The sequence below is a fragment of the Anopheles merus genome, chromosome 2R (genome assembly GCF_017562075.2).
Source record: "Anopheles merus strain MAF chromosome 2R, AmerM5.1, whole genome shotgun sequence".
NCBI classification, from domain to species: Eukaryota; Metazoa; Arthropoda; class Insecta; order Diptera; family Culicidae; genus Anopheles; species Anopheles merus.
The window spans coordinates 19,054,001-19,066,440 of record NC_054082.1 but is presented as its reverse complement, the minus strand read 5'-3'; the positions used below and the strand labels follow the sequence as shown (position 1 = coordinate 19,066,440).

Here is a 12,440-nt window from a genome sequence, read left to right as displayed (position 1 = left end):
AAGGAAGCAATACAGCAAGCAGGTGGAGTCCGTTGGTGGTGTGGAAGAGGCGCGAGCATCATACCTGTCACTTCCGTTATCTCATTTCCTAACGCTACACGGCGAGGGAGCGATGGCGAAGGAGAAATCATCGTCAAACAATGGAACCCTTGGCAGCATAATAATTGTCATTTGAAGGATGCAAAGTAATAGTTTTTCCCCTTCGAATAGAGGGAATACCTACAACATTCGCCTTCGATATGATGCACGTACCGTATAGCGTCTGGGAACAAACCGAATTAGTTTCCCATTCGTAATGGTGTGGCGTCTACTACCTGTGTGCCGTTAATGGTTCGTTTTGCGGTACGGAAATGGTACAAAACATCTTTGATAAGAGAGGTATTATGGTAAGAGCCAAAAAACAACCCCCACTCCCCCCTCCTGCCAGCATTATTCTCCACACTCGACAAATCTCATCATCGAGCTGTAGAAGCCTACCTCCGGAGGAAAGCTGGCCTGGAGCGCCAGTAAGAGCGTTCCTCGTTTGCTTTTACCGGCACACCGACGAACGAACCTCCGTCGAAGATAGCGCGATTTTGCGCTGGCATAAGTGCCCGCCGGGCATGTCGGGCAAATGATGACGGTAATAATGGTGTGTATTCGGCACACAAATTACGCGGCGCCGTTCATGCAGCACTTCGCAGCGCTTTAGCGTGTGCCAAACGTGTGTAGCCGCCTTGTCATAGGCAGCAGGCACACACACGCACACACGAACGCACGTTGGCAAACTTTAGGTTAACCACTGTCGGAAGCTTACTGCCGCCCGTTACCTCGTCCGTTGGGGTGGTGAGGAAGGAGCATGACTATTCCCCCCCTACTCTCCAACCTCCACTTTGGTGTACCAAAGCAAACGCCGCTTTTTCCTGCGGGTGATGCGATATTGTTATGTCCTGCAGAGACAGTGTGCCACCTGCGCCTGACATCCGCAGCGCGGGACGACGATGAGTATGACTTGCGAATGTGAAAATCATGCGTACGTGTGTGTGTGTGTCCGTGTAATCGGTACGTTTTTGTTAGTTGTTTGGAGACCGTTTTTTGTTGTTGTTCGCATTCACTTCCTCGTTTGAACTGTCATATTTTGTTCGAACAATATTTGAGTGCGTCCAATACGCCTGCTTCTTTTTTCTGGCCTTGGCGTGCAGCCACCCACGGGTAAGTAAGCCACACGGCTCAGCAGCTACGGGGGTCCCACTGCCGATGGTGCACTTGGCTATAAAACTACCACTCACGGCTACCACACGCGCACACGGAGAAGCGCATAGTCATTTCCCATGTGTGTTTCAGGGCGCTATTCGCATTCGCATGATTGACGATTTAGTGCGTTGTTGCGAATGCGTGTAAAATCCCACCCATTGCGGGTGTACCTTTCTGTGCGACAGTTTGTGCCGACGAGGGGAAGCAGTGAAGGGGGGCCAAACTGGAAGGTGAAAAGTGCTACCGTATGCGGTTGCGATGCTTTTTAATCTGAAGTTATGTGGGTTGCTTTTGCGGCACATAAATATATATACCACCACCACCACCTTCAGTTGTGTGCTTTCGCCATCAGCTGGGTCACGCGTGTGCACGTGTTTGTCGCTAGGCGCAAAAAAAAAGCAGGCATCGGACGTGCCGGGAGCGGAAGGCGGATCGTAAATATCGCTCACCTGAAGTCTAAAGGTAATTGACATGCCAGAAAACCGATGCTCGTTACTGGTTATTGATTGTGCTTCATACATTTGTCATGCTGGGGCGACGCGGTTGCGAAGAATGGATTAAATTGGGTAAGAGGCTGTCAGGTGTTGTTTGTGCAGAAAACGTGGATTGGTGAGAGGGTTGGTGTATGGGTATAAAAAACTGAATAATATTTTTATCCAACTCACGGCCATTTGTAAAGGTGCTTATACTGGTGCCGAATATGTGAGCTTATAAGTTGAGCCCATTTTCAGGTCGAGTAGTATTGTTCTCTTTTTATAATAATAAGTTTATGTTTGTATATTCCTCATAGCAAAACTTGTTTTTATATCGCGATTTTTGAGGGTCCTAATAGTGAAATCAAACAACCTCCTTTTCACCTTACAAATCTGGATTGTAAGTAAGCGTTCTTTTTGTATCAAAATCTGTATCTTCCCTTCCTTCCAGTTCAGTTCCGTTGACTGACAACGGGGATTAAACATGCCACACTTCGATGGATGATAATAAGTTTCACTTCTCATTCAACTAATCTTCTGTCTCGCTCTCGTGGAAAGTATCTGTCCTCTAGGCCAAATCGCACAGCCAGCTAATGTCGTTAGTAACGATCGTTTCACGGTAAAAACCAGCCGGGAACAACCGCCTCCAGGGGAGAAAATTTTACTTCCTTTCCCGGTCACCAACTCTACCGATCGCCGGTCGGTACGATTGTCATCGTTTCGGCAATCACTTGTTGTAATGAAATTAGAAACAAATGCAATCAAACGAAAACGCTCCGAAACTTGCCCTCACGCGCCGTAAGTCGTCAGTCTTTGATAGCAACTTGCTCCGAGCCCCGAGGCCAGTGGGAACAGTCACTCGCATTCGCACCAGCCCGCTTTCAGTAGGTGGTAAGCTGTGGAAACTAGTTTTAATTAAATAGAGCTCAATAGTTTGTCAAACTTCCGACCCGTTCATCCCAACCGAAGGTCTCCTTCCCGTTTTCGCATCTGTTCGGGCGTTTGGGATGCGTGATAAAATGATGACACCGCTGTGTGAGTGTGTACGGGGTTTGTGGGGTTCCGGAACTTTGGGACAAAGGAAAGGAAGCTCATGAATGGGTTAAGCTGTTGATTGCTTTTCGAAATTGGATCCGGTCGAAATTTGCTAGCTTGTAAAGGCGTGTGTGTGTGTGTGCACGTGTTGGGATAAATGTAAGTTGTGCTCATGCAATTGATTTACTTGCTGCAAATCAAATAGAAAGTAGTCAGGTACCGGTTATTGCATCTACGTCTAGTCACCGGACCATTTGCATCAAATGCAGGAGGTTTGCACCATATTTAAAACATTTTGTGTATTGTTTATATCTATCGATTCTGGAAAATTGTAACACACATCCAGCTCATCAATAACATCTGGTGAGAAAGCTTGACGCAAAGGGTAAACTTGGTTTCTTTGTTCTCCCAATGCGATATGCGAAGCGTTTAAACTACACGAATTCATAGTGCAAAGGAGACTGCAACAGTGGCAGCAAGAGAGAGAGAGAGAATAAGGAAAGAGCACGGTTGCTTAAATCTCAGCTCGATATGTCCTGCCGGTAGGCTGGCTCCAAATAAAATTGTAAACTTTACAGCATCCGCATTGGAAAAGGATCTGCAAAGCTCCGAGCATTTTACTTTTTTGTACAGAAATTTTGAGCCTGCTGCCCACATACGCCTCTTAAGCTCGAAACAATGCCACCATAACCCATTAAACCCTTATCCCTGGAACAATGAACCCTTCTCACTTAGTTCGTTAAGCTACCCCTGGGGTACAATTTCTATAAAGAAGGGATATTTGAAAGAGCTATTAGTTAACGAGGCCAGCCTAATGAACCAAGACGAAAGGTATGAAAATAAAAAATCTATTTTGCTTGTAGAAATTCGATGCTAGAAAACTACATCACTACCACGATAAACATCATTACTGATGCAAATCGATGGAGGGATATTTTTTTTATTGTCAAACAAGCAACCAAACGTAAACAAACTTTTCCATGCGATCGCTACGCCACGCAAATACATCAATAGCGCACACATTACACCGCCCGCACTCGTTCAGCATCGAGAGATGATGGACAAAAATTGGTCGTATCAAAACCAGGTTCCAGGTTTCGCAACAACAACAAAAAATGTTTCAGGAGGAAAAAGCAAACAAAACACGGTGCATAATTTTGGCTTCTGAACAAACTTTATCCAAATCGGCGTTAAAACGAGGCAAGCAGGGTAACAAAAAACACTGCTTCCCCCGTGCCTGGTGGAAGCGTTCGACAAAGTTTGGTCCGTTTCTGTTTGGTCTGTTTTGCTTAGCCCCACTTCCGGGAACACCATGCACAAAATATTGAATCAACTTTTTCCGGTGAATAATTTATCGATCGATTCATTTCTTTTTTCCGTCCGCTGTGGTGCGGTGCCGGGGTGGCAGTTGGATCTGGATGGTGATTGGGATCTCGAGCAAGGAGGTTAAGCAATTTGTGTATGAGGTGGGATAGCGGGATCTAAGGTCGAAAAATGAACGCTTGAACGCCGGAAACGTCCTTTCCAAGCGCGCCCGGCCCTGTAAGCTCTTCATCCCCATGCGGTCAAGAAGTAGCATCATACACCCAAGCTGACCCGGTCCCGGGCTGTAAATGGTTTGCTGCCAATTGAGGCAGAAAATTTCCCATTTAAACAACTCAACGTGTGCGGGATGCGTGTGCGAGACGGCCGGTGAAAATCGGAGCGGGAGAACCGTTCGTCTCGGTGCGGTGCTGGGTCACAGCAGTGGATAATGGTTTCCTCGAACCGCACCGCGCCACGGTATCTGCCCTTCTAGCATGCCCATCTCGTCACGACTCGCCCCAAAAGCATCTCTTTGACCAGAATTGTTTACCTTCCTTGGGTGGGGTGTAAAAAATGCATACCGTTTTTATATTTCTTTTTTTTGTTAATGGAATAGACGCTCGTGTTTGCTCTTGAAACGAAATGGATACGCTGCGTCGCAACTGCCCGTGCTAGCAAACATGCCTCACATTTTCTTGCGAATTTTGGTGACATTCGCTTCCTGCCTTTCTGTGTGTTGGTAACAGTTTTTGGGTCTTGTTTTTTTCATTCGTGACCACCAACCACGAGCAACTGGTCTCCTTCGTGCCTCTATCGTGTTTGAGAGATGAAAAATATGATATCAGCATACCTTTAGTGCGCTGCTGGTGGAATGTTATAGCGTGGAAATGCGAAACAGAAGAACAGCGGTGACTGCAAGTTGTCCCTCTCGGGGAAATTGAATATTTTGCCGCAGAAAAAAGGAACGCACAACGGCGAACGAGGTGGTGAGTGTGTCGTTGACGGCATTCATCCAGTGCCCCGTGCTGCATCAAAGTGACAGGAGCAATATACGAGCAAGAAAATATTTTTCATCTATACACAACACAATGTGCTTTACTCATTCCTTCGGATATCGTTCGTTCGAAAATAGTTACATTGCATATCCACCTGCACTGGAAACGAGACCGACAGTCAAGAAAATGAAGTTCAAGTTTAGCACATCAACCCTCGACAGTGGCTTGATTACGCTGCGCATCACTTTATTTCACTGAAACGGGCACGGGATGAACCATTTGTTGGCCAAATAGGACACCCTTTACACTGACGCCTTTCGCTCCGTTGCATTTGTAAGGCAAATTCACACAGGAAAGGGCCAAAGTGCAATACCAATGCTACCCACTTTAGCAAATTGGAACCATCCCTTCTCGAAGCTGCAACGGAAAGGCTCAAAAGGTTCAAAGATGCAGATCACAGGAAACTGGTTAGCTGCTTGCGGCTTGCCAACAAACCCAATACCAATTGAAGCATATAGAACATAACGAGGTTACTGTTGCACAATCTGTGAAGCAACCCTGGTGCTGCCGAAATGGGGCAATAGCAAGATTTTCGCAGTAACCAAAGTACCTGGGCATCAAACGATTCTTGGTCAAATGGTACCTTGTTGCATCCGCACCAGTCATGATGCATGCTGGCTGCTCGGGCAAGGATTGCACTTGTGAATCAATAAGATTATGTTAAACGAACAATGAATGTAGAATTTCATTCAGTTCACAGGGGGTCGGCAAGCTTTATCATAATCAAGGCTTGATGAGAAAATTGGTTTATGTTGTACGATTAAACGTGTGCTGCATAATTTAATCAGCACTTCCGCTTCCCTGCACAAGCCGCAAGAGCTCCACAACTCACACTGTAAATCTGACGTTTGTTGCAGGCATGCAGTTTTGAGGGGCTTTTTTTCCTGACGAATAATCTTTTAAGTTATAAGCCTACATCTCCTCAAAGCCCTGTAGATAACTCATGATGTTCGACGTTGGATGGGCGATGGGCTGAAAGGGGAAACCAAAAATTGAGGCTCATATCGTTATCCATCATAAGCAACCAGCTGCAAAATGAGCTGCTCGGGCAAACGGGGGATGAAAATGAATTAAAAATTAGCACAAAACCAGTCTACCACACAACATCCGTTGAGTGCAGCGCAGCACTCTCCATACCAAAAGAGTATTCAAAAAGGGGGAAAAGAGGATTTCAAAAATTCTCTACTCCATGAACTCGCTTGGAAGTGTGTGTGTGTTTTTGTTTTTTGTTTCTTCAACCACGGAAACGGTTGTCAGACGTTGCGCACTGATGGTGCATTATTTAATATGCATCACATTAAAATTTGCCCATCCGCACCTTCCGCGCACTCGGGGCTGTAATCAAAATAATGTCTGTCGAAAGGAGGAAAAAAACGGCAAAACAGAAAGAAACAGCAGCTCCTGGTGCACTGTGTCCCGCTCGCAAGCGGGACCGTTTGTTTGCGGTGTGCATGTTGTGCCTTAGGGCGGGTGGGCAGTACAGCATAAGCACGCGCGATGCAAAGAGGTTGTATCATCCCATTTTGGCCTAACAATACTTGCCCCAAAATTTGGTCCTGCGCTGATAGTGGGAGGTTGATGTCGTACTACTATTATAACCGGATCCAGTTGTGACCGAGTATGCTGTGCAAGGTATGCTAGCATCACCAGTCGCGCACACTACATATCTTACGTTTCGTAGAAAACCGGCACGTTCAAGAGTGTGGCGTCCAGTACGCCCGACGCTATTTCCGTGCTTGCTCCGGGCACACGAGCGTGCTTCGCCTGGCCCGACAGTGCACACAGATGGTACAGGTATTATTAAAACCACCCCCAAGCGCAATGTTCCACCACCAGCCAGCAGTGGTTTGTTTTTTGCCCATGTGTCTATACATTCACCCACGAGCGGTTCCGGCAACGAGCAGCAAACCTTTCAACCCCTCGTAATGGTAAAGCACAGCCGCGTTTTTTGGGCCTTTTTTTGAGCACGATTCACAATGGCACAAAGCACGGAGGCGGAGGAACGTTTTTGTGGAGCCCATTCGACAAGGGCAGCTGCATCTGCGTAATGTAGTTTGGGTTGAATATTGTTCGAAAATGTTGGTGTACATAGGCTGGTATCGAGCGAGCCGAGGAATGAGTGCTGCATTGTGGCTAGTCCGTCCGGGCGATGGCACCCGTCCTCATTAGATGGCATCGCGGTGGGATGTAAAACCACGGCAATGTATGTTGGGAGTTGATCGTGTTTTGGAGAGGTGTTTTATTTTTATTAGATTATCTTTTCCCAAATGGAGTGTTGGACTTTAGTTGGACTCAAGACCATTTGGTAAAGGTTTGAGTTTGTAGCATTAACACAATGATTATTACGATCTTGCAATTATCGTACCCCGTTGCTGATATTCATTGTGCGATTTTTTGTATCACTTTACTCATAAAGGAATGGAATTGAATTTAGCCAAGCACCAATAAACTAAATAATGCGATCTTCCATAGGCCTACCAAAAGCTTATTATCAACTAGCAGTTTTCCAACAAAGATTATATTTTTCCTTTACTTTATTTGTATAATTATTTGTATTATAGCATTAAATCCTTATTCTCCTAATTTCACCCACCTTACAATGTTCTACGAACCACTCTGCCGTTTTTTTACCCCGTCAACGTAGAGTGTGTGTGGCATTTTACAACGTGTGTGCTGCACCCATCCCAGGCTAAATCGTATCAACCATTTTAAAATCTTTCAACCCTCCCAACCGAACCGAAACGTCGGACGACGAGACGAGCAAAGGTTTCATTCGTGAGAAAATGGGTTTATGACATACGGGCACAAACACAGCCCACGATGGCGTACGCTGGTTTCTGTGTTAAAATAACAATACCTCTACATCCTTCCCGGGGAAGCTCGGATCTCCGCTGTATGCAAAACCACAGTCCGTTTACACAGTCAGTGCTGCGAATCGGTCACGAGAACGCTGGCTCCACTTGGGTGTGGCACGGTACGGTGTAGCATGTTTGCTTGTTTGGTAAGCTGGGGGGCCTTTCCACTACTGAGAAGTAAGCCGTAATGCTGTGTTATTAAATTCCTCTACGCACGCTCGCAGGCTACAGCCTAGGGAAACCGGTGCAAAGGATACGCCCCCCCGTCGTTCGTTACCCTTTTTAGCATTGCTGCAATAGAAACATATGCGCTGTTCCATCAACATCATCTACTACAGTACACGCTTTGTTCGGCACACTGCTGCACTAGCTCTGTAATAATATTTTCCCACCGTCGTAAAGCGGTGTCGTCTGCCGTCACCATCTGCTGCTGCTGATGCTGATGCTCCAAACACTTCGAAATCATGCACTCCCCGAGGCGTGATAAAGGCTCGAGAGAAAAGTGAGAAAACAGTGCCACACCGAACACTGGGTGCCCATATTTGCTCAGCCAACCCACATTCTTCTTCATTTCGCAAACGGCGTCCCATGTATCGCGGATCGTTTTGGATGATTTCGTTTGCGAAAGCTTTAAGGAGTTGGTGCGGCGAAAGGAAACTGTCTCAACAGTGGCATGCACGCCTAGCAGAAAGCTAACCCCCCCCCCCCCCCCCCCAGTCGCACAAACACACTCATGCACGCTTGCTCAAGAGTGCTCCATGCGGGGTATTGTTGCAAACGTGTATGCATTACACACTGCAGTCAGCCACCTTATATATCTACTGCACATCGCGCGTGCCACACGATCGTGCATACGGGTGGTGAAGGATTGCGAAATTAAATGAATTGAAAAGAATACCCCACACAAACGTACGAGGTATGATAGCATTATTATGCTGGAGAGAACGCCAGGAGTGCGCCATAGAATGCCACAGAAGAGAAAGAGATGAATGCTCGCCGAGGGTGGAGTGTCTGTGACTGTAAGCCCTTGAAATTGCGGCACACATGCATGCAGCGGTCTTGCCGGGAAGGAGGGCAATGTCTTGTTTCCTATCGCTGCGCACTGTTCCCACGGCGTTTGCATTGCATACGTTGAATATCAGAATGGTAAGGCGTTTTTAGCACAAGGCGGTTTTTAGCTCACTGCGGGGACCGCTCGCGCTCTTCACAAATCTTAACGTGTGCGGAAAAATAATACTAGATTCCTTTCTACGTGAAGCCCTTGGCGCAGAATGATGTGTAGGAGGGGGCGTTACTGCGGTGCTTGATAAAATTTTATGTCTCTGCAGGGTAGCATTCCCGCAATGGATAAAAAGGGAAAACTCCAATAAAGATATGCAAGTTCAGTGAATGGTCGGAAAATGTGTTGTGATAACAGTCGCAACCGTTCTCGTTAAAGGTTAAACGAGGTTGGTGGATATGCTTGAAAGACAATGTGGATGGGCTAGAAAAAAGTTTCATATAATAAAAATTTAAGAGAAAATTAGTTCAACAAGCTAATCTAAAACATGCGACGTTTGCTTGGTTCTGCAAGAAGCGTGAGCTTTCTTTCCAAAGGATTTGCCTGGCATTTGTGGCTTTGCCTCAATCGGCACTACTAACATAAAGATATAAAAAATCAAAGTAAAATCCCCGAAATCGATCTTTATCGCTAGCTGCAAATGCCGTATCTCGTCACTATTATCACAAGCATACAAACGCTTCGGTTAACATAACTGTGTGGCCCCAGTCCCCCGCGGCTGTGTTAGCACAGACCAAACCAAAACTCTGTGACTCTGCCCTTATTTTCCTCTATCAAATTAAATCTTTCTCCGTACCAACAGCTCGATTACCTTTGTTATGCGCTAACGTACAACTTCTCCATTTTATCTTTCCCATTGCAGGGCGAACAGCACAAAACTAGCAGCACCACGTCGAAACGTTGCCTCAAGCGCAACAATTGCACCGACCGAACAGCGTTCGTCGCCGTGCTCACCCGCCGTGCCACGGCATGGAATAAGGAGCGGAGTCTCCACGCCATCGCAGGGCCACGAATGTCCCGGTGCATCAACGCAGCACGCCTGCTTGCGAACGATGAGCACGGGAAACATGTTGCCAAGGGCTGTAGAGCACCACTGGGAAGTAGAACAGCCGCGCCAGCATTGGCTTCGTCAGCGACACTGTACGTCTGTGTAGGACGTGTCATTGTATAGTGTGTTTCTCCTCCGACCGGTAAAAAGGCTAGCTTTTCTAAGAAGCTAGATGCTTTGTGACACCCCTTACCAACTCGCTTGGCACGCCAGACCAGACGACGAACCGGCACTGTCAACCAGTGCGAAAGAGCTGGTCCGACTCCGCGCGACGATGCACGACTGAGGAGAGGCGGCAGCTGAATAAATAGAAGGCAAACACAATTTCAATGATAATCATCATCTGATAGCGGAAATAATCGCAACCAATTTCAACACCAGGCGGCAGCCACGGGAAAGCTTTGGAGCACGGCACCAACTTAAAGCACAACGATCCGACGCTTGTGCCCTTGCGCCGTCTTCTCGAGGGCTTTTTGGCGACTGCTTCATGTGTGTGTGCGAGACGCGATAAAATAGATAGCATTTCAGTAGTGCGTGTTTGTGTGTGTGTGTGTGTTTGTGTAGGGAAGTGTAAACAGTGTGATTGTGCATCGAGAGTAACGGTGTCCAAAATGTGTCCCAATACGAACTGCACACGGACGAAAATGAGTGCGTGGCGCTCCACAGACGACACAGTGCCACTTAGCATCAAACCGATGCCGACCGGTCGAAGAAAACCGAGTTCCTGGAAGGTCGGCGTGCTGGTGACGCTGCTGCTGGCAATGCAGCTGCTCGTCAGCCCAGCGCACGGTACGGAAGAATCGGACTTTACGAAACAGTGCAGCAACTGCAAGTGCAGCTGGAAGAGCGGTCGCAAGAGTGCGGACTGTACGAACCAGCGGCTACCGGTCGTACCGCAGGAGCTGAGCAACGAGCTGCAGATCCTGGACCTGTCGCACAATCAGATCGACGAGCTGCCGGCGAAAACGTTCGAGGCCGCCCACCAGACGAACCTGCAGAAGCTGTACCTGCGCCACAACACCATGAAGCGGGTCGATCGGGATGCGTTCCGCAACCTGACCATCCTGATCGAGCTCGACATGGCGAACAACAACCTGACCGCGCTCGAGGCGGGCGTCTTCGACGATCTCACCAAGATCCGGGTCATCATCCTGAACAACAACCAGATCGAGCGGATCGACAAGAACCTGTTCTACGGCCTGCAGTACCTGACGAAGGTGCACCTGCGCAGCAACCGGCTGGTGCGGATCGCGCTGAACAGCTTCGTGAACGTGCCGAACCTGTCGCAGATCGAGCTCGACTACAACGAGCTGCAGGCACTGCGCAAGGAATCCTTCTCCGGGCTGGAGAAGCTGACCAGCCTGTCGCTCACGAACAACCCGTGGAACTGCAGCTGCACGCTGCGCAGCTTCGCCGAGTACGTGCTGGCGAAGAACCTGTACACCTCGCCGACCGCCTGCAGTGTACCGAAAGCGCTCGCCGGCCGCCAGTGGACCGAGATCGAGCTGGACGACTTTGCCTGCCCGCCCGCCATCGTCGAGAACCGGATGCAGTTCCCGGGGGCGGGCGAAAACGCTACCTTCATCTGTAAGGTAACCGGGCTGCCGCTGCCGAAGATTGACTGGCTGTTCCAGAAGCGGTCCTTCTCGCGCCACGACCAGCGGCTGCGCGTAACCGAGGCCGTGCGGACGAGTCCGCGCGACCAGAGCGAGGTGCTCGTGTCCGAGCTGACCATCGTCGGCGTGCGGCCGTCCGATCGCGGCACGTACGTGTGCAAGGCGACCAACCGGGGCGGCATCGACGAGAGCGAGCAGTTCTTCGACCTGAAGGCGGACCCGCACCCGATCACGTCCGCGACCCGCTCGAAGGACATCCTGCAGATCGTGCTGATCGTCGTGGTGGTGGTGCTGCTCTTCGTCATCCTCAGCTGGGTGCTGGTGTACTGCATCTGCTGCCGGAAGCGGCGATTCAAGAAAAACTCCGCAATGAGAGAGAACGGCCAGATGAATACGAAGATGATGGACAAGTCGCAGAACGAATCGATACTGGACGGTGGGTCCGTGATGGTCGACATGCAGAAGAGCCTGCTGACGGAGGTGAACCCGGTGGAGAAGCCGCCCCGCCGGGCCGACATTGATGCCGGCGAAAAGGGCCCGGGCAGCGGTGGCCAGAGCTCGGTGGTCGGTGATTACGACGAGAAGCACGAGGCCAAGCGAACGCTGCTGGAAGAGACAGGTTTTGGTGAGTAGGGAGCGCGTGATATGCGTGTTTTGCTTGTAAATTTGTTCGTTTGTTTTGCTTCTTAAGGATTGTTTGATAGTTTAGTGATGTCTTTTTTTTAATTTGCTGATTGCTTTACTTTTCTGTTTTGTATTA

At 48.6% G+C, this 12,440-nt stretch overlaps 1 protein-coding gene across 13 annotated transcripts in view; it reads left to right on the top strand.

Moving 5' to 3' along the window:
* LOC121590762 overlaps nt 1–12,440 on the top strand; it is a 142,062-nt gene that overhangs the window by 117,233 nt on the left and 12,389 nt on the right. For all 13 annotated transcript variants that reach the window (XM_041910720.1, XM_041910724.1, XM_041910723.1 and 10 more), the window contains one exon: nt 9,879–12,305. In XM_041910720.1, the coding sequence (XP_041766654.1) occupies nt 10,676–12,305 (1,630 nt within the window). In that variant the 5' untranslated portion in view covers nt 9,879–10,675. The remainder of the gene's footprint in view (nt 1–9,878; nt 12,306–12,440) is intronic.